Source organism: Corvus cornix, chromosome 5, assembly GCF_000738735.6.
Source record: "Corvus cornix cornix isolate S_Up_H32 chromosome 5, ASM73873v5, whole genome shotgun sequence".
In the NCBI taxonomy this organism is placed as follows: Eukaryota; Metazoa; Chordata; class Aves; order Passeriformes; family Corvidae; genus Corvus; species Corvus cornix.
Window position 1 is genome coordinate 50172516 of NC_046335.1, and position 25007 is coordinate 50197522.

The following is a 25007-nucleotide window of genomic DNA, read 5'->3' on the forward strand; positions in this document are numbered from 1 at the left end:
ATATGGGTTTAGCTGTAACAAGTGTTATTCATGCTTTTGAGAAGTATTAGCTGTTAAAATTTGTTCTTAGAAACTCCACAATGGAAATACAGTTCCAGTGCTGTAGTGCAGTTTTCTCTCTCTGGTCATTCTGACTTTTCAGTAACAAGAAAGTGATTGTGAATGGAAACAATAAGTAAAATGGTATTCCTGACAGAGATGAAGAAAATGCAGTAAGGAAGAGAAAGTGTGCCAGAGCAATGTTATTGTGTAACTCAAGGGCTTACATTCTAATTTTCTCTGTATGTTTTAGTGCCAGCTTGTTGCAGATGCTGATAGTTCTCCGTGAATGAAGAGTGTAAAACGTTAGTGGGAAATAATCTTGAGAAAGGTTGAGATGGATGCGTCTTGAACTTCAGCTGGTTTTTGGAAGATAAAATGTGCCTCTGTCTGTGCTTCTAGTTCAGGATTTCTGTAGTGACCACAGTGTTATTATGACAGGCTGTTTGGACTAAAACCAGTGCATAGGGAAAATCCTGCTGGAGGGTGAATAGTTTAGAGAGGCTGGAGGTGGAAGAGCCTGAAGCAATACGTGCACAGTGTTGCTATGATATATGGAGATGGGAGTGTCTGAAGCATATTTACAAAATAATACTGTAAATGCAGGCCCTGAGAAGATTTAAAATGAAAAGTTTTCCAAGAGTCTATTGTATTATGGAGGTTGCAGTTAAAGTGGTGAAGACTGAATTGAGAATCCCATTTTAATTATTTCCTGAGAAATCTGCTAATTGATACCGTTGAGATTTAATTTGTAGATACAACTGCTGCTGCTAATGTCCCACATTCTGCATTCTGAATTTTCTGCATTTTAAAAAGTCTGCTTAATTTGGAATCTCATAGGTCAGTTAACACTTTGGTTTTGATTCGTGAATTTATGAATATATAGTGATCTTGGTTGTAAAAGTTGTATAATTGTACATTAATATAACCTATATGTTTATAATGTGATTATAATATTGTTACACATTAGTTGTGTGAAGAGGAGGACAGGATAATTCTGTGAAGAACTGGAACTACCTGTACTTCCAGCCCCAGGGAACAGTTGGGAGCTCAAGGAACAGAAGAGAACATCTCAGTTGTAGAAGATTAGGAAGCAAGGAAAATCCCTGCAGTGTTTATATGACTTTCTTTGGTTGTTGGAATTTTGTTTGCCTAAAGGAAAGTCCTGTGACCAGAGCTTTGTGTGTTGCAACACCATGTGCCTAATGAAGGATGTGTATTTTTTTTTTTTGCTAGTCCAGCCACTCGTGGTGATGTTAGGTAGTAGTCAGTTTCTGAGCTCTCATGACAGTTTTCCAGCTCAAGTGGGTCCAGAGAGAGGTGATCAGAGGGCTGGAGCACCTCCTACGTGAGGAAAGGCTGAGAGACTTGGGGTTATTCAGCCTGGAGAAGGCTCCAGGGAGACCTTATTGTGGCTTTTGAGTACTTTGAGGGAGCTTATGGGTGGGGATGGTTTCATTATTGGAGTGTGGAGATTGCCCCGCATCCTATGGCTTTAGACTGGAAGAGGGCAGGTTTAGATTAGACACTAGGCAGAAATTCTTTACTGTGAGGGTAGTGAGACACTGGAACAGGTTGCTCAGAGAAGTCTTGGATGTCTCATACCCAGAAGTGTTCAAGAAAGGTTGGTTTGGGCTCTGAGCAACCTGATCCAGTGGGAGGTGTCCTGCCCATGGCAGGGGGGTTGGAACTAAATGATACATAGGGTCACTTGCAGTGCAAACCATTCTGATTCTATGAAAATTACACTGGAGTGACGTTACTTCTTAGATATGCATCCCATTACTTTAACTGAATTCGGTTTTAATAGGATCCAGCTGAAAAGTACACTAACTTTTTAACAGTTATGTAAGGTAACAATAGAGCTACTATGTACTTCTAGTATCTTAAGTGACCTCTTTACCTATTCTACCAAATACATAGACATACCAATTCTACAAGCATGTAATGGAGGTCAGGCTATATAAACTTAATGCAACTTAGTCCTTGAAAACGTTAAATTATTCATTTGCATTTGTTGCCTGGCTTATTAATGACTTTTTTTATCCTTCCTTTCGTAAGCAATTAGAAATGTGGGATCTTGCATGTGTCTTTGATACATGCCACTTGGCATTAGATGAAGGTTCCTTGCTTCCAAAAATAGTTGGTGTTACATGTCATGGATATGGGTTACTTCTTTTCTCTTAAGAATTTGTTCTTAGCTGTAGCAGAAAATACTTTCAAAATGGGACCACCATCCTTGCATTTGTGATTTTATGTGTAGGGTAAGATCACTTAATAAGAAAGGTATATCTGTCCTTTTTCTTCCTTTGGGTAAACTCCTGGGGAAGACTGTTAGGTCCTGCTGTCAAGGCTCTTTTTTTCTTCCAACAAATTTTCAATACAAGATGCAGGGAGGTGGTCTCACACACAATTCACAGCAAGGTACCGGACTGATTTTTTTTCTTTTGTTGTCCTTCCCTACAGGGCATGCTGACTAGTCACAAACACTCGTATTGGAACTTCAGTCAGTTACATTGTTTATTTTCTTTAGATCCTGTTACTTAAAACTCCGTCTATTTCCAGGTACTGTCTATTTCCAAATAGAACTTTAGTGGGGTTTTTTTGTTCCCACTGTAACTCTCACTTGTAATTTTCTAAAGCATCAACAAAATAACTTTTGTATCTATTTTGTAGTTCTCATGTTTACATTTACGTCAATAGAAGTATTTGAGAGTGAAAACAAGTATGTAAGGAATCTAGAACCAAACATTTTGAGGTGCCAAAAAGATCAAGCTGCTCTTTCTTTGTGTCTTTAGAACACAATGTCTTATTCTGCAAACCTTTCCACATCCAAGGGATGTAGAGTATGCACATGGTCTTTGCAGGATTTTTGAGCTCTCTGATAGTAAAGTTCAGAAGCATTTAAACTTAAAGTCACGGCATATAACACAACTACCCCAGAATGTTGGATAGAAAACAAAGTCTGTGTCATACAAGTTAAGAATAATTTATTTATTTTAAATTTTTCCAAGAGGGTGTCTTTGTATTCAGAAATGGGAAATTTTCCTTCCTTTCACTTTGACGTGACAGTAATTTGCATTACAATGTGGTTGTGTCTTTCTAGTGTTGTACTTCTAGATGAATGAATATTGCCACTCATTGCTTCTGGAATTTCATTGTATTAACATCACTGGCTTAGATTTGGATTCTTAGACAGTTTTCAAAGAACAGTAATAAAATGACAACGTGATACTACAGAAGCAAACATTTTCTGGGCCATGTTAGGCTGAACTTGATGTTTTGGTGCAGTTATTTATAAGTTGTACCTGGGTGAATTAAGTGTAGAGGGACTAGAAAGTGACTTGAGCAGAAGGATTTTTGATTAAGTAGTATAGGAAAGTTCATCTCAGAGTGAGCTTAGTTTTGGAAACCTGCATTTGGAGATGCAAGTTTTCAGGTGGCATTGATTGGTTCAGCTTTGAAGAAGCGCACTGGCAATTCTTGCCAAATAATTTTGCTGAACTTGCTTTGTGAGTGTTGCAATGCATTAGGCTTCGTTGTGCTTGTACAGTCGTAGCCTGTTTTACAGTGTGTTACCTCACAGCTCTGAGAGAGTACAGGTGGAAAAAGGCAACCACCTTCTTCCCACATCCATACAATTAGTTCTTGAAGTGAAAAGAGCACTGATGTTGCCAAAATGTTGTTTTTAGAATAAAGATGATTTTATGTTGGATGAAAATATTTTAAAGAACAAAGTTCTAGGCAGTGGGAGAGATTTTCTGTAAATCCATAAGCAATTAATCTGAAAGACTGCAGTGTGTCTTGTTTATCTAGGTTCAGGAATTTCAACCTGTTCTTGCTTCCCAGCTTTGCTGGAATTCTTTGGATAGGTTGAAGTAGTCCTTTTTACTATTGCAAAACAATGAATGTTTTTGCTTGTATGTACTGCAGTAGCATCCTGAAAGCTGCAAATGAAGTTGAGTCTAAATTGGTAGACACCTTTTCTCTCTTTTGAAGGTCTTAAATGTTAATAAAGTGGTGATTTCATAAAAATAGGAGGACTGCACAGGAAATCTCCTTCAGAGCTAAAATCTGAATCCTCATCTCCCAAATCCCGATGCAGTAGTGCCAAAACCATTAACTTTTTAAATCTGTTAATGGTGCAGAAAGACTTCAGGTATTGCAAATCTAGACACTTCTTTCACTTTGCTTGTGGGTGAACTTAATTTCTCTGTGAAGACACATTTTCAAGTCCCAATGCAGTATCCAAAATAACTGAAATTCATCACTCCATGAATTAAAATTTTTTCAATTTCATAATGCAAAACTGATTAATATAACTTCAAAGCGGAATCACTTTGTAAGTGAAGACTTATTCAGGAATCAGTCACTCTGATTTCTTTATTCAGTGCTACTTTCAAATTTCTTATTTGTTTTAAAGTAAACTCTGCAATTTCAGTCTATTAAGTAACATTTCAGTGACAGCACATGTCACTGTGACATGTGAAATGATTTATGACCTTGATTAATTCCCATAGCTGATGGGGAGAAATTAAAATGAAACTAATCTGAATATAAGTTTTTATGTGCAGAATATAGGAAATTTTCAAAATTGAATAATACAGGGTATGTCCAATTACTTACTGTATTTCCTCTTTGAAAGTTTTGGCTTTCTGTAATTAGATTAAGTCCCAGAAAAAATGAGTATGTAAAACAAACCCAAAACACACAAAAAACCTACTGATACAACTGAATCTTCTTTTGCAGATAATTATATTGCTAGATTCTACATTTATGTAAGCATTTTTAAAAACATGGCACATTTTCTATAATTAGTAAAGGGTAAAGTAAATTAAAGTACAATGGAAGCACTGAAAGCATGGAGAGGTATTGTGCTGCTTGTAATCCTCTTGATTAAATATTAATGCATGTAATACTCATCATGGTGCACTTGGAGTTTTTGCATTTTAAAACTTAGCATTGAATAAAACCCTTTTTACTATATGTTGCTCTGAATTTACTGGGAATGTCTAGCTCTTAGTCTGGCTCTGTTCAGTCATATGCTTTAGAGCACTTTTTTCTCTAGCTGTATCTGAAAGGGGAAAAAAATTCATTCCCTGAATGGTGAAGGACTATTTGATATCTGGATTTTCAAGAGATTACAAAGTTTTCTGTAGGTTAAAAGATCCACATTTTTCAAAGGCATTCTATCATCGTACGTTCTGTTAAATAATTGCCTAAAGAACAAATATTATTTCATGTGTAGTTACTTCACCTCCGTAGCTGCCAAGTTTCAGTCACATGCTTGATAGAGGCTTTCTTGGCATTGAAAGGACTTAATGCAGGATCTGAAGAAGTTTTTGGAATTTCTTTGAGTCTCTAATCCCGTTCTCACCCCAGGCCTTGTCAGCAACGTGAGAGCTCTCTTGCTGGCAGCTTCTCTTGCTCCAGTGCTGCCCTTGCCTGTGCCTCGGCTGCCAGGGGGAAGCCAGCCCAGCAGAGACGTGCAGTCCCACTGGTGCCTGTGCTCTGCCCTGGACCTGTTGTTTGACAGCAGCAAACAGGGGGATGCCTTGAGGTCAGGAAGGGAACCCGCATGGGACTGTCCTCTCAGTCTGGGGACGTGGCAGAGAACTCGTCTTTGCATTGCCAAGGTGAGAGGTGGGTGTTGCTGCAGGTGCCCTGGCTGAGGTCTGGTTTAGGGGCATGTCTCCCTGATGCTTGGCCACATGAGCTGTGCTGTGGAGCTGAGCAGGCTGTGGATCCCCTGGTGACAGAGCAGCAGCAGCAGCAGCGCTGCTGTACCCTTGGAGGTGTTTTCTGCACTGGCTTCACTCCGGTGACAAGGGAGGGCTCTGCAGGGGCCGCAGTGCCGTGGAGCTACAGGACAAGAACCAGGCCAAGAGGCCACAACATGCTGCACAAGTGGCCCAGGAGGAATGGAGCTGATAGCTCTCCTATATACAGTGATGTGCTAAGAGCTGGCTTTTGGCTGGGTTGTGCTGCAGTTTTGCTCCCTGAAGCTAAGGAGCCTGATTTCATCCGTGGTGGCTGTTCACTTCCAGTCACATTGTGAAAAGTGGTAGTTGCTTCATCTTTCCAGTTACTTAAAAAAATAATAGCAGTCTCCGTGCTTAAGGAAGGGATTTTCATGTTCTGCAATGGAATAATGTGGTTTCATGCAGAGTGTCATTCAGAACCAATTTTGAAGTCTCATGCTGTCCCCAGAAAACTACATCCTGTCTAATAATGCATATTGATGTTTGCTAATCTAAATGAAACCTCTGAACCACTTCATGGAAAAACAACAAGGTTGTTTTAAAAGTGTGTTTGCTATCTTAAGCACAGGAAGAATGAAAGTGTTTTTTTTAAATACATTTCTTGTGCTATTTTGCTTAGCCACTAGATCTACATATTGTCATCAGTTGTGTGTGCTGTGGACTTTTTCTGAACTGGTTGTTTGGGCACTGTTAGTGTGTCTACTTAGAGACATTAAGAAAATGCAAATGTTTATTCTGTAGCTGGGTTGTTTTCAGTGCCACTCTTGTCGTATTTTATTATATTATTTTATTCTCAAATGCTCACCTTCTGACAGTGCAGTGTTGACTCAAGACATTTAGCACAGAATGTAATTATATGAGTTTTCTTATGTTTCATTTGTTTGGTTCACATACTTAGACATCCAGTACACTTAACTCAGCATAACTTATGCCAGTAATGTAAATTGTTATTAACCAAATGCTATAGGTTACATTGCGACACTTGACATGCTTTGATTACATAGTGGGGAGTTGGGGCTTGGGGTGGTGACACTGGCTGACTGAAAATAGTTGTGTTTCTGGAGAATAGTTAATTGGTTTGTGTTTAGCAAAGAAGATTCTGGAAATACACACACTAAAATTTCAGAAGTTTGTTTGGCTTTCTGCATTGAGTAAAATAAGGAGAATTGAACCAGAGATGCTTTAGAGGTTGGAATTATTTAGTACAGTGTTGAAAGGGTTAATATCGTAATGATTGCTTTTTCTCTTCTTTGTAAAAATGTTTTCTAGTAGTGTTATGTATATTTTAGCATATTTTCCATTCTGTAGATGCCAAAGAAAATACTTTAACTCCACAGCACTATTTCTGTGATTGTTTGGAAATGTCGGAGTAGTTTCTGTGCTTGTCTGACTTGGGGCCGCTGAGTATTTCTACATCTCTGTAAGGACAAGTTGGCTGTAGGTTATTTCTTTGAGCAAGTTATACTGAAATAGTCAACTTCAGGTAGCTATATCTTTTTATATTTATATAGCTATGAATCCCCCCCTTTTTTCTGTAATGCCAAAGAGCTTTTTGTTGAATTACAAAGATATTTCTGCGTGCCTTATAAACTATGCATAATCTAAAAAGAGACTCTTCCATATCTGTTTGACAGTTCCAATCCCTAATGTACTCATCTTGGCTCTGTGTGTGATTTGCAGTAGTGTTCTGTGAGCAGATGCTGATGTCATGGCTTTAGAACGTGTCAGTATTTCAGTGCTGTAGGTGCTGGGCTTCTTTGGAAAGGAAATAACAATGAGGTGTATAAATTCACAGCTCCAAAGAGTCAGCCAGAAAAGCTCCATTAATTTATACCTGTTGCTCTAGGCAAGATGATATTGCATTGCTAATCTTCTCTCAAGCAAAAGCTTGCTATTATGCGCCTCTCAGGAGGGCCGGAGTCCATTTAATACTTAAGAATTGATAAGAAAAAACATTTTACAAATGCATCTAACTTTGGAGGAGATGTATTACATTTTATCCAACACAGTGAATTGAGTGAGATAGGGCAAGAAGGAACTCCTTTAAAACAATCAAGAACACAGAACAAAGGAAATGACTTTGCTGCTGTAACTTTTTCTTTTTTTTTTTTTCTTTTTCTTTTTTTTTTTTTTTTTTGCCTAAGCTGCAGGTGAATAGAGTTTGAAGTGTCAGAATTAACCACAAGGCTTCCGTAGGCTGGAACAGTTTGTTACTAATGAAGGAGCTTTTATTAATATACATGCCAGTAAACATTATCAGCCAACCCACAAGAATAGGTGTACTCTCTGGGAATTGTGGTTTCTTCATACTAAACGTTATTTTGGTTAACACAATGCTGATATCCTTGTTTATTCTTTAGCCTGGTGTCTGAAGGGCATGAGGTTTGTAGGACTATGGTCAGTACCTCAGTAGTACTGTAAAGCTGTGGAGGACATGGGTAGGGCCACAGAGGGACTGAGACAGACCCATGGATTTTTTTGAATTACCTTAACTATGGGAAAAGTTTTGGTTTGAAGTTGTGTCCTAGCAGATAAAAAGTACAGGAACCCAGACTGCATAAATTTTCTACTTTAATGGAATATTTATTAGTGGAATGTAAATGCACTTTAGATTTATTTAGTTGCTGAAGGAGTTAATTAATGGTGTTATTAAAGACTGAAGGCGGAAACCAGGTTTTAATGCTCATATGAGATTTTCTTTCTAAATAATGTGGGGTGTTTACATTTCCCTCTTAGTAAAATCTATTATGTGAAACTTGCTTGTTTGTTTTGGGTTTTGTTTGCCCTTTTTTGCCTTTGTGATAGAAATAGCGAATATACCCAACCTTACCATAGCTGGTCAGCTTGGATTGGGTGAGACCTCAGGTCTCCTGTGCAACCTCCAGCTCAGAGCACAGTCAGTGGTGAGGTCAGACCGGGTTTCTCAGTTCTTCCTCCACTCTAGTGTTGAAAACCTTCAAGGATGGGGACTGCCCAACCTCTCTGGGCTGCCTGTTCTAATACTTTGCCATCCTCACCATGCACAATTGTATCCTCAAGGGGAAAACGTTCCTTCTCCAAGCAGTCTGAAGGCTTCTTGTTTCATTTTAAGCCTGCTTCCCATGAGGTACCACAGTGAAGAACCTTCTTGGTTAGTCCTGGCGGGGCATCCTGAACCTTAGCAAGGCTAGTTGCCTCATCCTCTCCTCACAGCAGGTGCTCAGGACCATATTAGTGTCCCTCTGCTGAACCCACTTCAGTTTGTTGATGCCTTTCCTGTGTGAGGAAGTCCAAAATTGGATTCAGTATTCTAGATTGTAGCCCTGGGACAGCTTGATGGAAACTAGCTATAATTCCTTCATTCCGTCCTGGACACTTGTGATTTTGTAAGGATTTGATTAAAACGCCATTCCCATGGTATAGGTGGTAGATAAAGCATTTCCATTTTATGGAGAGGTGAAAAAGGCAGGGTTTCCACATTGAGTGCACACACAGCAAGCTCTCAGTCTGAAGTATTGTCCTCTGATAATCACTTCTTTCGTATTATGCATTAAATTCAATAAGTAATAAATCAGAAGTGCATTTATCTTAAAATCTATCTTTAGCATTAAAAAGCCAATGAAGAGAAAATGTTTTAAAGGTTATATGCCTTATGTGGCAGCAGACAGTTTTCAAAATCTGTTTTATTCAGTTCTTACAGCTGTTGTATTATTGTTTTCATTTTCTACACTGTATGGTTTGCTACTTAGATGAAAACTGAATGCTGGAAAACTTGTATGTGCTTTCATATTTAGAACAACGTGGATTGTGTTGTCTGTGATCATATGTATGATGTCTTTGCATCAAAGTGTTATAGGTTCAAATAGCACTAGTGTGGGTTTTCAGCCTCCTTTGGTAAATTTAGATGCTGTATATGTGAACACCTATTTTATTTTAACCAGTTTTGTTATGGCTTAAAACTTGAGATCTGTGATATTTTTGTGTAAAGTTTCCCTTAAATACTTCTTCCAAAATAGTACCTTTATGTGGCAATGCTTGTTGGGCAGCTTCCGCGCTAAACTCTTTAAATTGTGGTTGATATTGGAATATGAGAGTAGGCTGCTTTTACCCAGGGTGTTTTAATCATATTAATGATATCACCACTGTCTTTTTAATTAGCGAATGAATTTATTAGTTTAGTTTGTGCATCTGTGTTATCAGAGAGGTTTTTAATTTAATTTTTGATTTTGAAGGCAGGGACTATAAATTTTCTAAAACTGCAAAAGTAACAAAATAGCAACAAATTCAGCTTTTTAAAAGATTTCTTTGTCTTCTAAGACTAACATGCTTTCCCCCCTTAATTTCAAATGCAGCGAGTGCATTTTGGTTTTGTGAGTTAATAAAATCCTGATAGTTTCACGTGATATGCATCAAAAGGATTTGTGAATCAGCAGATGACTTCAGCCTGTATTACTCATGGAAATCTGTGTTGATCCTGTGATGATAGTGTATTCATCCTCTTATCTGTGCTTCTAATGACTGAAAATACTTGTAGTGATTCCATGGCATTTTCTGTATTAGCTTACCATTGTTTCATTAGCTCTGGTTTTAAAAGCATGTTCATTAACAAAATCTTTTTTGCTGATACTACTGGATAGTATAAATCATTTTTGGTAGCTCATTAAGACAGGAAAAAAGAATTTTTTCAGGTCCTTGGAAACTTGTAGTTCCCATTTAACCTCATAATTAGTGAACTGGGTAGAAGGACAACACTACATGAACATGACTGTTAGTTTACTGTTTGTTTCAAACTCTTCTTGTCTGCAAGCTTTTACCAGAAGAAGTGAATGTATGATAAAACCTGATGTCAGGCCATCTTGTCCCCTTTCATCTGTCTTTATAAGCCCAGACTCTTGTGTTGGCTGCTGCTAGTCACAGACACAGCAGCTCAAGATAGTTACAGAATTGTATTCGGACTAAACAACTGAACACTTAGGAATTCTCATCTGAGTAGGATGTAAGATTTGAGAGAATCATTTTTAATCTGTGATCCTTACCAGTAGTTCCTAGGTTAAGATGCTAATTAAACTGTATGAGAGGCTGACATTTTGACCTTATGAAAGTCTCCTGGACGCTGATTACAGTGGGGCAAGGGTTTTACTGCGATTCTGATGAGACACTACTATTTTAAACTAGTAGATCATGTTCAGGGTCTTGAAAAGATGGAGTTTTGTGTATGTGCAGCTTGTAGTGGGTACTTTTGCTTGAGTAGTACAATTAGTTGGTATTGTTCCTAATCCTTCCAAATTATATCTGTATTACACTGCATTTTTCTTCCAGCTTGCAGAACTTTGAGAGCACTGTTTTTCTTGGACTATTTGTTGGTACTTGTTCTAACCAATTCTTAAAGCTAATATCCGAAAAATACTCAGAGGGCAGTGCTGAAACTATTTTGAAGCCGTTGATGTATTTCAGAAATATGTTATGAAATGAAGCAAACTATTCCTGGCTGTTTGCCTGGTTAGATACAAGCACTTGTTTGGAGTAACAACTCACTGGCTGAACAGTTCTTCGCTGCATGAGTTCTTCTGTCAGCTGCACCCACACCGCAATCACCCGTAGAGGTGTGGGTGGGTGCCCACAGGTAACTGTCATCACCATTTGGGATATTCAACATAAAGGTGCTTATGCTTATCTAGTCTTGCAGGTAAGGGTAAAGGAGTCAGCCTACCTGGAAAGTAAATGCTGTAGAAATGGCTTGTAATAATTTATAGGACATCTGTCCCATGACAACATGAATTTTTCTCACAACTTATAAATTTGCTGTTAATGTGAAGTAGACTCCATCAATAGTTGATTCACAGATTTCAAGTTTCAGCTGCCTGTGCATTTAAATTACTCCAGAGACAATCTATACACTTGGCTTGACTTCAAATGAAAGGTCATCAGCATCAGTCATGTCCAAAAATTAATAATTAGGACTTGGCTTTGACTCAAATACAAAATTAATCGAAGTCATGTTAATTATGAGTTCTGCAAAAGGATCCATGCAAGCAGAAGTGCCTGTCTGTGTCCATTATACTATAGGATTAGAGCCTGGATTGCATCTGTCTTAAGACAGTGGGTGACTCTCAGTTCTTGTGTTTGTAAAAGTTGTATATACATGCTGTGAAATAATGGAATTTGTATTGAGGTATCTTAATTACAAAGAAACGGGTTTTGAACTGTGATTCTTTTATGAAGAGTCCAAGTCTTAACTATTACTAGCCTGGTGTTCTGTAACTTTGAAATTCAGAATAACTTCTAACAGTCTGTAGTGTAATTTAATAAAGCTGGTAGTGGTAGATGGTAATGAATGTAATTTTTTGCGGATTTTTCACGTTTCTATACTTACTTTGTTTTGGTGACTCTGATTACCAGTATCTGTGCAAAATCAGGATAATACAAAACTGTTAAAATTAAAGGATGGTTGTTGGTAAAAAATGCCATTAATTGATCACAAATTCAAAATTTGTAGTGTTGCTAGAAAACTTAGCTTGGCATTTCACATGTGTGGTGGTGTACTGATACAAGTTCCAAGGCATTCAGAATTCACACGATGAAGCATCATAAGCCTTTCCCAATTTTGTTGATGCTATTACGTCTTTCTCTAGTGAAAAACAAAAGAATAAAAGGGGCTTTGGAGAGTGGAGCAGCATATCATGTCCTTTTATTAAGGCACATTTGTTGTGCCTGTTGTACATGGTAGGTTTCTGGACAATAGGAACACATTCAGTAGTTGCCATTTGGAGGAAATACAGGTGATCAACTACTTCTTGGGTAGCTGATGTGCCCAGAGAACAACTGTGTCAGGTATTTTCTTAGTCTGTGCTTGGAAAGGAAGGAAAATCTGCACTGCAACAAGTTTAGAGCACTCTCACTGGTGACATCATTGTTACCAGTGTCATATAAACAGATATCACTGTTAAGCAAATGTTTAAAAGAAATGAAAACAATAACAAAAAATCATCATCTAAAAATCTGTTCAGTTTCTCTTGTCCTAATAAAAACAAGGTACTGCTAATAGTCTTGGAATAAATCCATTTAAATACTGGGAAAGCTTCAAAGGTATTATAGGAATTAAATTGTATTTGTGGAGAAAGGGTGGAGGGAGCAGCAGAGAATGACAGAACAGAATAATTTATGTTGTAAGGAAGCTCTGTATCCCATCACATCCAGCCAGGCTAGCTTCAAAGTTGGAACCAGCTTATAAGGTTTGATGTGGTTGCTCAGAGCCTTATCTGGCCACATTTCGGATGTTTCCAAGGAAGGAGATTCCACAGCCTTGCTAGGCAACCTCTTCCAACGTTTGTCTGCTCTCATTGTGAACGAAAATCTCTGCCTGCTATCTAATTCCTTGTTGCAAGGCATTAGCCATCTGTTGTATAGGTTGTTTTGAATAGTATCGCTTAGTCTTAATGAGTCCTGTGAGGCAAAAACACTTAAACTCTCACTTTTCAAATTCAAATAAACCACTGTGTTCTGCAAAACAAATTGTTAGTGGCAGGGGTTTCATTTCTTTCTTCCCAGTGAAGTCCTACATATTGAAGCTGCAGATTTGCGGAAGTTTTGGGTTTATGTGCCCTCTCCTTGCCTGTGAAATTACCATCTGCATTTTATGCAGTAACAGGCCATCCTTCTGTTTCTCTGCTCCTAGTATTTGACATGCAAAACTTGTCCCAAAATGCATTGCTCAGATATTTAAAAAAGTGTTTACTTTCCAGCTGATATTTTTATTATTAGTAAGTAATATTTAGTCTATTAGTAATGTACTTACTCTTTATTTGCAACTAAAAGGACTAATTCATCTTCTGGTGAATTTATTTCCTGGGATAGAATAAAGCATTTGTGTATGTGCTAGTATGGTATAATGGGAAACTTCCCTTCCTAAATAACCCTGGAGCACTTCTGGAATACAGTCATTTTTCTTAGTCTTAATTGAAGAGTGAGTTATTAATGATTGAGAGCCTGCAGATTGAGAGCTTGTTGGCAGTTCCTCTGCCCCTGGAGAATATAGCTGGCAAGGTACTTCCACTTTTTCTAAGCTAACAAGGTATCTGCACTTGTTTTGGTGGCAATCCTAACCTAAGCATCTAAGGTTAAATAGACTGCTTCAGGTCTGGTTTTTAAAGGAAAGGCTTTCAACTTCAAACTGGACTGTGTGACAAACATGGAGTTTAAATGTTAGGGTTGTAATTTATTTATTATTTCCTTTGAAAACATCTCAAGTTCCTATCCCGCTCTTTGGATGTAGACAATATTAAACTCACACAGAAATGCTTTTTTAGAAAACAATAGTCCTCATTCTTTTTGTAAGGAAAAAGATCCTGGTTGCTTTGTAGATGTTGGCACTGTGTGCTTACTGGAAATACTTTCTCTGGATCTCTGATTTCATGGAAAAATGGAAGATTTAGAAACTTTGTTAAACTTTATTAACCCACAGCTGTAGGACAGGTCAGTTCTCACCAGTCTAGGGAGCAAATGCCATCCCTGGTGCAGTGGAGTAATTGATAGCCCATATCTTGTTCACAGTTTCCGATGGCTCTAGGGTGAGGATTTTTCCAATAGGTGAGGCTGGAAAAAGGCATTCTGGTGTTGCCTAAGTTGTTACAGCTTTCAGCTTGTCATTGGAAATGTTCATTATAGGGTTCCTTGTGTCTGACTTGCTGTTGCAAGGTGTGTTGGAAAAGGGGTGAAAAGCTTCCAACACACCAAATATCCTCTACTGTTTGTGGCCTGAGTGGGACTTAGTGTGAGCAATTTGGGGGGTTTTTGGCATTTTTAGGGTTTTGTTGTTTGGTTGGTTTTGGTTTGCTTTTAAATTGAGACATGTCCTGAGCTATTTACATTGGTATCTTATGGCTTTGTGAGCTGTTTGATTTTTAGCTGTCCTTTAGTCAGCAGAGTGTTGTCTCTTAGGAACTTCATTACTCTGAAACATCAAAATATTTCTTTATGCCTTCCTCTGTGCTGGGGGACATCCTGGTATGCTGGACAACAGGGTCAAATCTGTAAGGCTTGAAACCAAATAGGCTTTACAGGAGGAAAAATCTTTAAACAAGAAAAGGCATCAAGTTTTCCTTTTTGCCTCTTTGACGTACAGTTCTTTAAATGGCCTTGTTATTTGTATTTTCTGAATACTCACACTGTTATTATCTTGCTACATTTGACATTAGTTCTGGTTTTGGATGTCGTTTACCTAAAAATTGTTAACTAAACCCAGAAAAATTTAGAACCTTAAATAAATGAGTGCTTGGTTCACAGAGAGGTAAGATATTTAATGAATAACAGTATTTCACAGAGGGTAGCAAAGCATTAGATGGTACTCTGAGGGGAGAGTTTATAGAAAGCCCTGATTTTAATTCAGTTCTGATGAAGCACTAAATTATGTTGTTTTATATAGACCATGCAGCTGCATAGCTAAGGTCTTATCTGATCCTCTGCATGAAGGTGTAAAGAAAAATCATTGGAGAAATACCATATTGGAGGAAAAAGAAACATGTGAGAAAGGGCCTCCACATAATTTCTCTCTGTGACCTCATTAAATAATATAAATTGTGTAAAATGTTGTCCAGCAGCATTTCAAGTTATTTTACTGGTTCTGTTCCATAAAATTTACTGAAACACAAGTCAGAAATTTATGTTGTGTAATTTCTATGTTATATCTAAATAATCTGGTAACAGCCAGGTGTAAATAATCATAAATTCAAGTGCTTCTCACTAACTAAAGATTGCAACTAGTTTACTTTTAAAACATTAACCTGTTTAATAATTAAATGGTACAGTGTGCCATTGGCAAAGTCAACAAGAACATAGGAAGGAGCTGAAAAAACATTTCAGACTTGAAAAGTATCTCAGAAATATATTAATTTCTGGACTAGAGCAGCAAAACATCAATATAAAAAATTCTGCTTTTTAGATATCATGTATTACTGAGCATAGCAATATTAATTTTCTTTTTTCTTTTTTCTTTTTTTTTCCTTTCAGCCATAATCAGCAGACCACGTCATTTAGACATCCTGTGACAGGACAGGTTTCTCCAGAAAATATTGAATTTATTTTGCGAGAAGAGTAAGTAGTTTTATACCCACGTCAAGAGATCAAAAACAGTAACACATTTACCTACAGTAGATTAGTACCTTAATTTATTGACAGTTCTTCCAACACTGTAGAAAAATTTAATTGAGATTTATGCTTAAAATTTTGCTTCTCATTGTGATAGTATGTTTTTGATTCCTTGGTAGGAAATCTTGAGGGAAAATCTTTATCAAGTCTTCAAAAAAACCCAGACAAACCCAAAAATAAAATAACAAGACCCACAAAATATACTTAAGCAATAATGCTTTAGTCTTATATAAATATCAGGTAAACAGAACATAAATGTAAAGTGCTTTTGGAGCATACTGGAAGGTTTGTACTGAAATTGAAATACACAAAATATTACTAGCTTCCATTGTATTTCCTTGGTTTTCTTACATATAAGGTGTTCTACACTGATTAGCTGTTTTTCTTTATTCTAGAGAAATGGTGTCTAATATATTTGTTACCAGCATATTTTATCTTGATTGTCTGATTAAAAAAAAAAAACCAAAAGGAGGAAATGTATGCTTTCACACTGGTGAACTTGGTCACCGTTGGATTGGTTCATGCACTGTTTTCCCTGTAGGCTTTAACTTCGCCTGTCGCCCTGGCTGCATGCCAGGATTGCTCCTGCAATCCTTCTGTAGTGGAATGACTGGGTATCATCCTTAGACAGAAGACAGAGCCTTGGACAAAATTCTGCATCGCTTCTAAAACCAAAGGGCAAGAAGAATGGCACATCAGATAGCTTTTCCTTTTTCAGCCCAGTTTTCCAGCACTGTTCAAGCAGCCTCTACCCCCTCATGCTTTGCAGATTCTGGGCATCCTGCTGTGATGGCCTGGATGTGGGGTTTGTGTGGCTGCCTGCCCAATTCTGAGCTCTATACATTTCAAATTCTGTGACATTTAGTTTGCTTTACATTTGGGTAGGACTGCTGTCAAAAGCAGTTACAGCATTGAGAAAAATGAGGCCTGGAGGAAGGCTGTTCAACACTCCCAGGAGACCGAACCTTTTCTGGCAATGTCTTCTCCTGTGACTTGGAGAAGTAGAACATGGCTGTAGAGCTCAGAGGTTCTGATACAGGCCTGAGAAGAGCTTCTCAAATAGTTTAAAAGCCAAACCAACCAACCAACACCAAAATTTGCAGCAAAACCCCTAAAAAAGCCACCAGCTAATCAGTTGCTCTCCCTCAAGTCAAAGCAAAGCCAAGGCCAATCCTGTGTTAAGGTGTCTGATGAAAACAAACATGAAATACAGTGTTGTGGGAGAGGCCTGTAATTAGGTATGAAGGCTGTGGGGTGGCTGATGAGCTGGAGGTCACCCCAGCTGTCCCATGGCATGCAGGTGCTTTGCTGCTCAGAGGGTTTTGCTCATTTACAGGTATGAAACAAGCTGCTCCACCTCATTTAGTGAGGAGAACAAGTATGTTGCAATGGAGCAAACTTCACAGACAGTATGGACAGCAGCCTCTGAGCATCAGTGTTCCAACTTCCATTCATTAACTGATTTTTACTTTATCTGTTGTAAAGGCTCAGTCAAATTTGATATGTATTTAAGCATATGTAATGGAAAATAGGTGTTTGGATAACCTCTTGGAGGGCCTGCCTGGATTAGTCACACTTGCCTAGGCTGTTTTTGGTTTTGTAGTAATGGTAGCTGATAAAATATTAAAAACAGAATTGAAAGAAGTACTTGCTGTGGTGGCACATGGATTTAGTGATCTTTAATGTATGTTAGAAACTTTTTTTGGAAGAGAAGGGGAAGTGCTTATTTGGAGGGCAGTCTGAACATGTAGACTTCAGTTACTCACACTGAAATGGTATCAAAACCAGGAAAAAATCTTACACTGTAGTAGAATTAGAAAAGATTGGCGGTTTTAATTCTAAAAGAAGAGGGAATGGCTGCAGGGATAGAGAGAGGAGTATATGCTTGTAGTCACTGCCCTGGAAACAGTTTTTGCAAGAATATTTCTCAAAGCTTTATTATTGGCCTGAAGAACATACAGTGTTTTTAAAATTAGATGGTTTTAATCTGTCAGTTAAAATTGCTTTAAAAATGTCTTTTTCAAATGTGTGGGATGCTCTGGTTTCCTTAGTTTTTTACCACTTCTATGCATCAGTGGGGGTTTACACAGAGGCTCTTCACCATGGTCACATGTGAGTTCCTGTCAGATGATGCTGTTGACACATGTGGATGTCTCACGTGGTGAAATCAGAGGAGCTGTTGGCACCTCCTGGTCCTGAGGCCTAGGAATTGTAATGGAGCTGTGCCCTGCTTTCAGTTCTTTTCCCTCAGGCATCAGGGATTTCCTGGAATCGGTGGTGTTGATCGTGTATCAGTTTGGAATCAGTGTTGTAGATCCCTATCATGTGATGAAATGAGGTCCACCAGGAGGACTCAGATCAGAAAGGCAGTTTCTGGATTGGCGTGGTCTGTGGGAACTTTCCATTGTGGGATCCTTTGACCAAGACTCCTTTTTCCTGTAGCTGAGGAATCCTATCTGAAGCAGTAGCACTCTCAAGGGTTTCATAAAAGGTGATTTGTTCTTTAGTGCTCTTGTGACATGATTAATACTGACTGGTTGATGTTCATTTAAGATTAGGGCCAAGGAGTTGTCAGCAGATGTTGACTGGGAGCTATTGGGGAGAAGTAAGCACAAACTTGTTCAGGCTGCAAAACACATCTATTTAAAAGGACACATTTTACATCAGAAAAGTAATTTACAGTCATGTAGAAATGATGAATGTGGGGACTGCTCTGGCCATTCCTCATCCTGGAAGCAGTGTTCTGGCAAGCAGATTTGGAAACAAGTTTGGGAAAATAACACCAATGAGTGACGTAATCCTAGCTTGATTATGACTCAGTTGTGAACCACATGCCCTTGGTTCACTTGATCAAATGAGAACTGGACACTTTCAGTAGAAGGCTGAGACTGTATTTCACTAGTCTTTTTCCAAGGCGTTTAAACAGTATCACATCAATTTTGCTTTTGAAGCTGAAATCCGGTTTTCTCAACTCCTTTGTAACTGGAATCTGTGACTTTTGAATTACATTATCTTTTGATCCTTATACTATTCCTTCTTCCTAAAGGTATTCTAATTTAGATTTCCTTTTTCTTTTAAATGGTGATTAGTAATTCCTTATTTCCTAACACATTCTTAGTTGGGACCACTATCAAATCCCCACCTTGTACTCTGTTTTTCCAAGCTTAGCAGCTTTGATCGCTTGGTGTGTGGGATGTGTGTTCTGTACCTTTCACTAGCTCTGCTTGAGAGCCAGCTTTTCTGTATGTCACTTTTAGGTTTGTCTTTTTTTTCTCATGGAATGATTGATCATAGGTGACTTCAAGATTCAGCCTATGAGCTCATTGTTACAATAATTTAATTGTATTTTTCCTTCTCTATTCCCTTACTAATAATTCTTAACATACTTTGGCTGCTGCTACTCATTGAGCTGATATTTAAAAATAACCTTTACTTGACAGTGTTGTTTGGAGTGATAAAAACTGCAGAGATGTTTTTTATTTCTTCCTCCTTTGAATTACTTTTCTGCTGTTGGCAGTGAATTCAGTTTGGCATCTTATCACATGGTTGCTTGTATCTAAAGATTATTTTTCTATCTTTTTCTGCCAGCATTTCGGTAGTTTGTCTAGAACAATTTTTATTCTCTATCGACTTGTTCACGTCACAGTTTTTAGGATCATATTGAAATAATCTGAGCATCTTGCTCTATGGGAAGCCCCTCCATTTCAACTGCCTCTTGATTTCTCTGCTTTGCTTTCCTGTTTTTAGTGAACCCTTTAGGCCATGAAGGGATCTTTCTTAAAAAACCAGTGGAAAAATGGGAATTACTGATAAGTCTGCCGGACAGATGTTAGGCTTTTAGTTAACTACATTGTTACACATGCATTTCTCTGAAAAGAAGCTATGATAGAATTACTTACAATAGCTGTATATAATGTTTAGATTTCTTTTCTCATATCTTTGTTTAAATAACAGTTCTTTATTGTGGACAGAAAGGAAGAATCAGGCACGTGCAGCCATATAACTAATGCTAAACACTAGTAGTTGTGTATTAGGAGCTGTATGATATTTGTCATAGCAGTGTGTTTGCGAATGAGAAGAGAGTACTTTAAAAAGGTAAGACTTGAATGTAAATGTAGACATATGGGGGAAAAAATACAGTGTGCTTAATCCAATGAGTGCTGTCCTCTTTCTTGCCTGTTTTTGTGTGCCTGGTAAAACCTGTGTATCACCTCTGGGGAGAGAGCCATCTTATTTTATCTATTTCATTTGGTTACTATAGCAGCAAAAATATCAGGTGGAGAGGAAAGAGGAGACCCAAACAACCCGAAAATAAATATCTAGCTTGTTTACATGTATAGAAACACTAGGACAGTTTTTTTTTTTTAAATCTAGCTGATTAGGAAATTTATTAGCATTAAAACTACATTGACACAATGTTATTGCATCATATCTGATTCCAACAAATAAACTTTTTAAGTTGGTGGTATGGCTGTGGATCTTCCAAGTCGACTGATCGTTATGATCTCTCGTGAGTATTGCATTTTCAATATGGGCTACTGGTGCAGTCATTTTTTTTTTATTGTTCTTGTTCAGTGTTGGGGCTTTTTTAATAACCCAGATGTTGGCTATGTCGTTTCTTCAGCTGGTAAATGTGGTTTCTGGAGACATACTAGCACTGTTTAAGTAGAGCAGGGAGTTGCTTGACAGGAGATATTATATAGAGTGTTATTTTCAAGTACTTAAAAAAATTTACACAGTACTGGAGCCCCAAATGGACACACTGCAATTCTGTGTGTGTATGCACACTCTTGGGGGAGGCAGTAAGAAAACCAGCTTGAAAATAGAAAAACACAATCACTATGAAGGCAGAATGGGGTGTCTTGGATAACAGATATTATCAAACATTTTTAGTAATTGTGACTTTGAACCGATGTTTCTGAATGCACAAAGTCAATGCTGTAGCCACTTATTTTTAAAGTTGAATCTGTAAATAATTAGGATAGTGTTAATTCCATTAACATGCAAGGATGTTTCAGGTAATTCTGCATATTCTGCCTATTTTTAGTTGCTTTTAAAAGCACTGAGAATGTTGGTTAGCTGTTAAGAGACTTGAATACCTGAGTTTTATGTTCTGATTTCATGCAAAAAATCTATTGTATCCTTGAAATATTATATACAAATACTGAAATAAATTTGCCATATTGTTTGGTGTTTTCTGCTAAATGTCAGGTACAGCAAGTTTGCATCACCAGTGCTTGCTGCCGAAGACTTTTTTAGGAGAATAAGAGAATGTATTTTCTCTTTTAATGGGTTTAATCTCTCTTTTGCTTGCTATTTGAATTCTTCCATGGCAACAACCTCACGTTTTTACAAAAGCATTTTTCTGCTTGCGAATTTGAAGTTTGTCATTAATTTGATAGTACGAGGAATGGAAAGCCTGGTTTCTTGGCAGTGATGACTTTCAGTAGCAAGTGGAAGAGAAATCACTGTATGATCACATAATAAATGCTTAGAAATTACTTGTTTATTGTTCTGTATTTTATTATGATTTCATGATGATGATGATGGTCATGTTAAACCATATAGCTTATCTTCCTCTGTAATTCTTCTGGGTTTTTTTTAAAGTGCTTTATGTTTAACCTGCTGTGAAACAGTATCTTGAGGAATAGTGAAAATCTGTTATATCAGAGCAGAAATTTTAAAGTAAAACCGTTCCTCTGTGGCTATTCCTCCTTCTTATTAATTTTTAATTGGAAAAATTAATTCCAATTTGTCAAAACTTAAATTGTATTTTTAATTTTTGTCAACAGAAATAGCTTAGTCAGGCAGTGTCATATATGCGAAGTTTCTTAATCTGTGTTTTGCAGAGACTGGATTAAAAGGTGATTAAATGCTGAAGTAGGGTACCTGGTCCATGAGAGGTGAGGCAAATTGACTCAAACTGACATGATTAAACTCTCTTGCTTTAAAGGATGGCCAGGAATTTTAGGGACTTGCTGTAGCTTGTTCTTATATCTTGGACTTGAGGTTATATATAAAATCTAGAAAGAAGGGATTTATGCCAGATACGCAAGGTATAAATAAAATGGGACCTAAGTTGTGTTACTTGCAAGCTTCATTGAAACTCTGGTCACAAATGGGAAAATGTGCTTTCCCTGACACCAAACCACCTAGACAAGCTTTTGGACAGGTAATTGTTCGGGTTGTAACTGAGGAAGAGCAGTGATAGCAAATACTTTGTGTTCTGTTAAACCTTGTGTTGAGCTACTGCAATCACAGACTCTTCTCTGTTCTTGTGGTAACTGCTCAGAATTGTTTTGTTCTCTCTTGTGTTCAGATCTGGATTTCAGTGGTAGCAGCAACCATGTTTGGTATAGCTTGTATGCTGCGTTTTTTGGTTTTTCTAATAAATGGCTTTGGTGACTTACTGATGGGAAAAGGAAAATCATGGGTTGTTAATTGTTTGTTTTGTTTTCTCTTCTGATGTGACTGTATTGCTACTTGTTATTTGCTAAATTATGTTGTTAATGATTTTTGAAAATGCCACCTGTGGTTTTAATTTCATTCAATGTTGGTGTCAAGATCGGCTGCTGAAGCTTCTCTTCACAGAGATTTTATTTTGCTCTTCCATTTATACTCTCAATTCTTCGTCTGGGTGGCTGTACTGAATTCTGACTTGTTGAACAGGTTCTTCTGGTAGGATTGACCTCACTTATGCTTTAAATGGGTATCTGAGCTAGTTACCAGGATTTCTGGAGTCTTAGGATGACTCAGAAATTACACATTTCTAACAATTATCTGCCTTGAATTGCACCATTTCGCTCAAAAGGTATTTTAATAATTCATATTGTGCTATGAATCATATTTTGGGCAGATTCAAAGAGCATTAAGTTAGTGAAAGATCTAACAGCAGTCTAGACTCAGTTTGATTTTAAATAAGAAGCCTGTTATTGCCAAGTGCTGATTCCTGTCCTTTTCTCCCCAGTACAGGCTCTTTCACAGGTTTGTGGCCAAGCCTCTAAATTGGGCACAATTTGGTTTCACTGCATAAGCCTTACCTTCTCTCTTATCACACTCATTGTTATATCTTGATTCTCTGTTGGCTTTGCAGACAATTTGGCAGGTTTCTCCCTCCTTATGAATAGACAAATACCAATCATCAGATGTCACTGCTTGAGAAAGACCTGAAATCAAAATAGCAGGAGTGGTGTAAAGGAACTTGCAGATGCATGGGAAATATTTGACTAACTTCTCATTCATTTACACACTGTGAATTTTACATATAAAAAGGCCAAGCTGAGTGTTTGAAACAATGTGCTTTAGATTATCTGGTTTTGTTTGTTTTCTAGACAGAATTCATCTATGTCCAAGCAACAAATAAATCAAAGGCCTTCAAGCATGGTCAGTGAAACGTCCACTGCAGTAACTACATCTGCTGTCGATACAAAACCTGGCTCTAAGGTAAAAAAAAAAAAAAAGCTATTTTTTCAGCTTGTTGATCAGAACTTCACTTGTTTTTTAATTGAGTACTCTTTTAATGCTGATTTCAGTAGAGCTGTGGATTTAGCCTAGAAGTCTAGTAAGGCCTCAGAAAGGAGGTAATATTTTCTACTCAGACACAAATCTTTTAACAACAGACAGCTGTAACAGCAGTGTTACAGCTCTTTTAGAAGCACTGTATACCACATGATAGCATTGAATGGTAACTTGTAACATAGAGATTTTTGTGACATGGAAAGTTTGAGAGTCTTAGAAATGGAAGTAAATATATGTAATGTTAGTATTTCAGCAAGTGTTTTGGTGGTCCGGTGTATACGGCAAGAAATGCTGCAGACTACTAGGAATTACAATTTTTGCAGTTCTTATCTTTTCATGAAATCTTGCTGCTGTTGCTCCTCTTAGTAACAATTAAATCCTTTTCTGCCATCACTGGAGTGCACAAACAGTGCAGGCACCAAGTTCACACACATAGTGTTTAATAATAGAAAAGTCCATTCCTTGTCATTGACAAAGGGCCTGTGTCTATTATTGAACAAAATATAATAAAGTGCTGTACTTGAAGTGTCACCATCTATTTTAATGCTTCTTTGACCTTACACTAAATTACAGAACAGTGAGAATGGTAGTGGGTGGATAAAAAGGAATAGGGCAATATTGAAAGAATTAGCAGAGATAAGATAAATTTCTTAACTTTGACTGCAGTTCTTAAACTTCTCTGTTGTTTTTTTTTTTTTAAGCAAAAGTGGGCAGCCTCTTATGTAACTGAGTTGAAGAAAGGACTTTGCCAAATTGATTGCAAAGATACTTTGTTTAGTTGGGATACTTAAAATATTTTGCTAATGTTTTGATGTGCCTGGTTAAATATTGGGGAAGACACAAACAATTTATTGAGAAGCTAAAACCCAATCTTTCAAAAATTGTTTTTTTAAATCCTAAGTGTATGAGTTATTGGACCAACACAAAGATTGTCATGTGTCAAATCTCAAGAATATCTTTATAGTTCTAGATGGAGTCATCACTGAAAACAATAAGTTTGGTAGGTTACCTGAATTAGTTGAAATACTTTTTTGATATTTGAAGAGTTGAACTTAGCAAAATATGTCGGCATTTGTTTTTACTGTATTTATCCTCTTTACTCTGATTTTTTGAAGCCTGCATTAGGGGCAGAAGGTTCATTTTTTCCCCTCTTAAAACCAGTAAACTTACTGGAGACCTGATACAATGCTTTGAGCTGGGGAATTATCCAGTGACACAGTTGGCTTTAACTTAGCCAGGATCACTTGCTCCTGGTGCTTCCCTTTGTCTGATCTAATCAGAGATCAGAAATGGGGACTGGGTTCCGCTCACCCCGAGGCCACCCAAATGCTGCAGGCTAATTCACTGGGCACGTCACAACCATGCAGCTAAAGGGGAGGGTCATGCTTTTTTCATCACAGCTTAGAGAATATCCAGAATCACCTCCCACAACTTTGGTTGGTCTGGTCTTTTATTCTGTTTGCAGTCCAGTATAAGGGTGGTCACTCATGCTCCTGGCAGGCTACCAGGTGTGGCATTTTTTAACACATCACAACTTTAGATTTAGAATAGAGTTCTCACAGAGGG

General features: G+C 37.6%; 1 protein-coding gene across 3 annotated transcripts in view; it reads left to right on the forward strand.

The window, feature by feature from the left end:
* PLEKHA7 (pleckstrin homology domain containing A7) overlaps positions 1–25007 on the forward strand; it is a 152725-nt gene that overhangs the window by 71985 nt on the left and 55733 nt on the right. For all 3 annotated transcript variants that reach the window (XM_039552477.1, XM_039552478.1, XM_039552479.1), the window contains exons 4-5: positions 15786–15869; positions 23255–23366. In XM_039552477.1, the coding sequence (XP_039408411.1) occupies positions 15786–15869; positions 23255–23366 (196 nt within the window). The remainder of the gene's footprint in view (positions 1–15785; positions 15870–23254; positions 23367–25007) is intronic.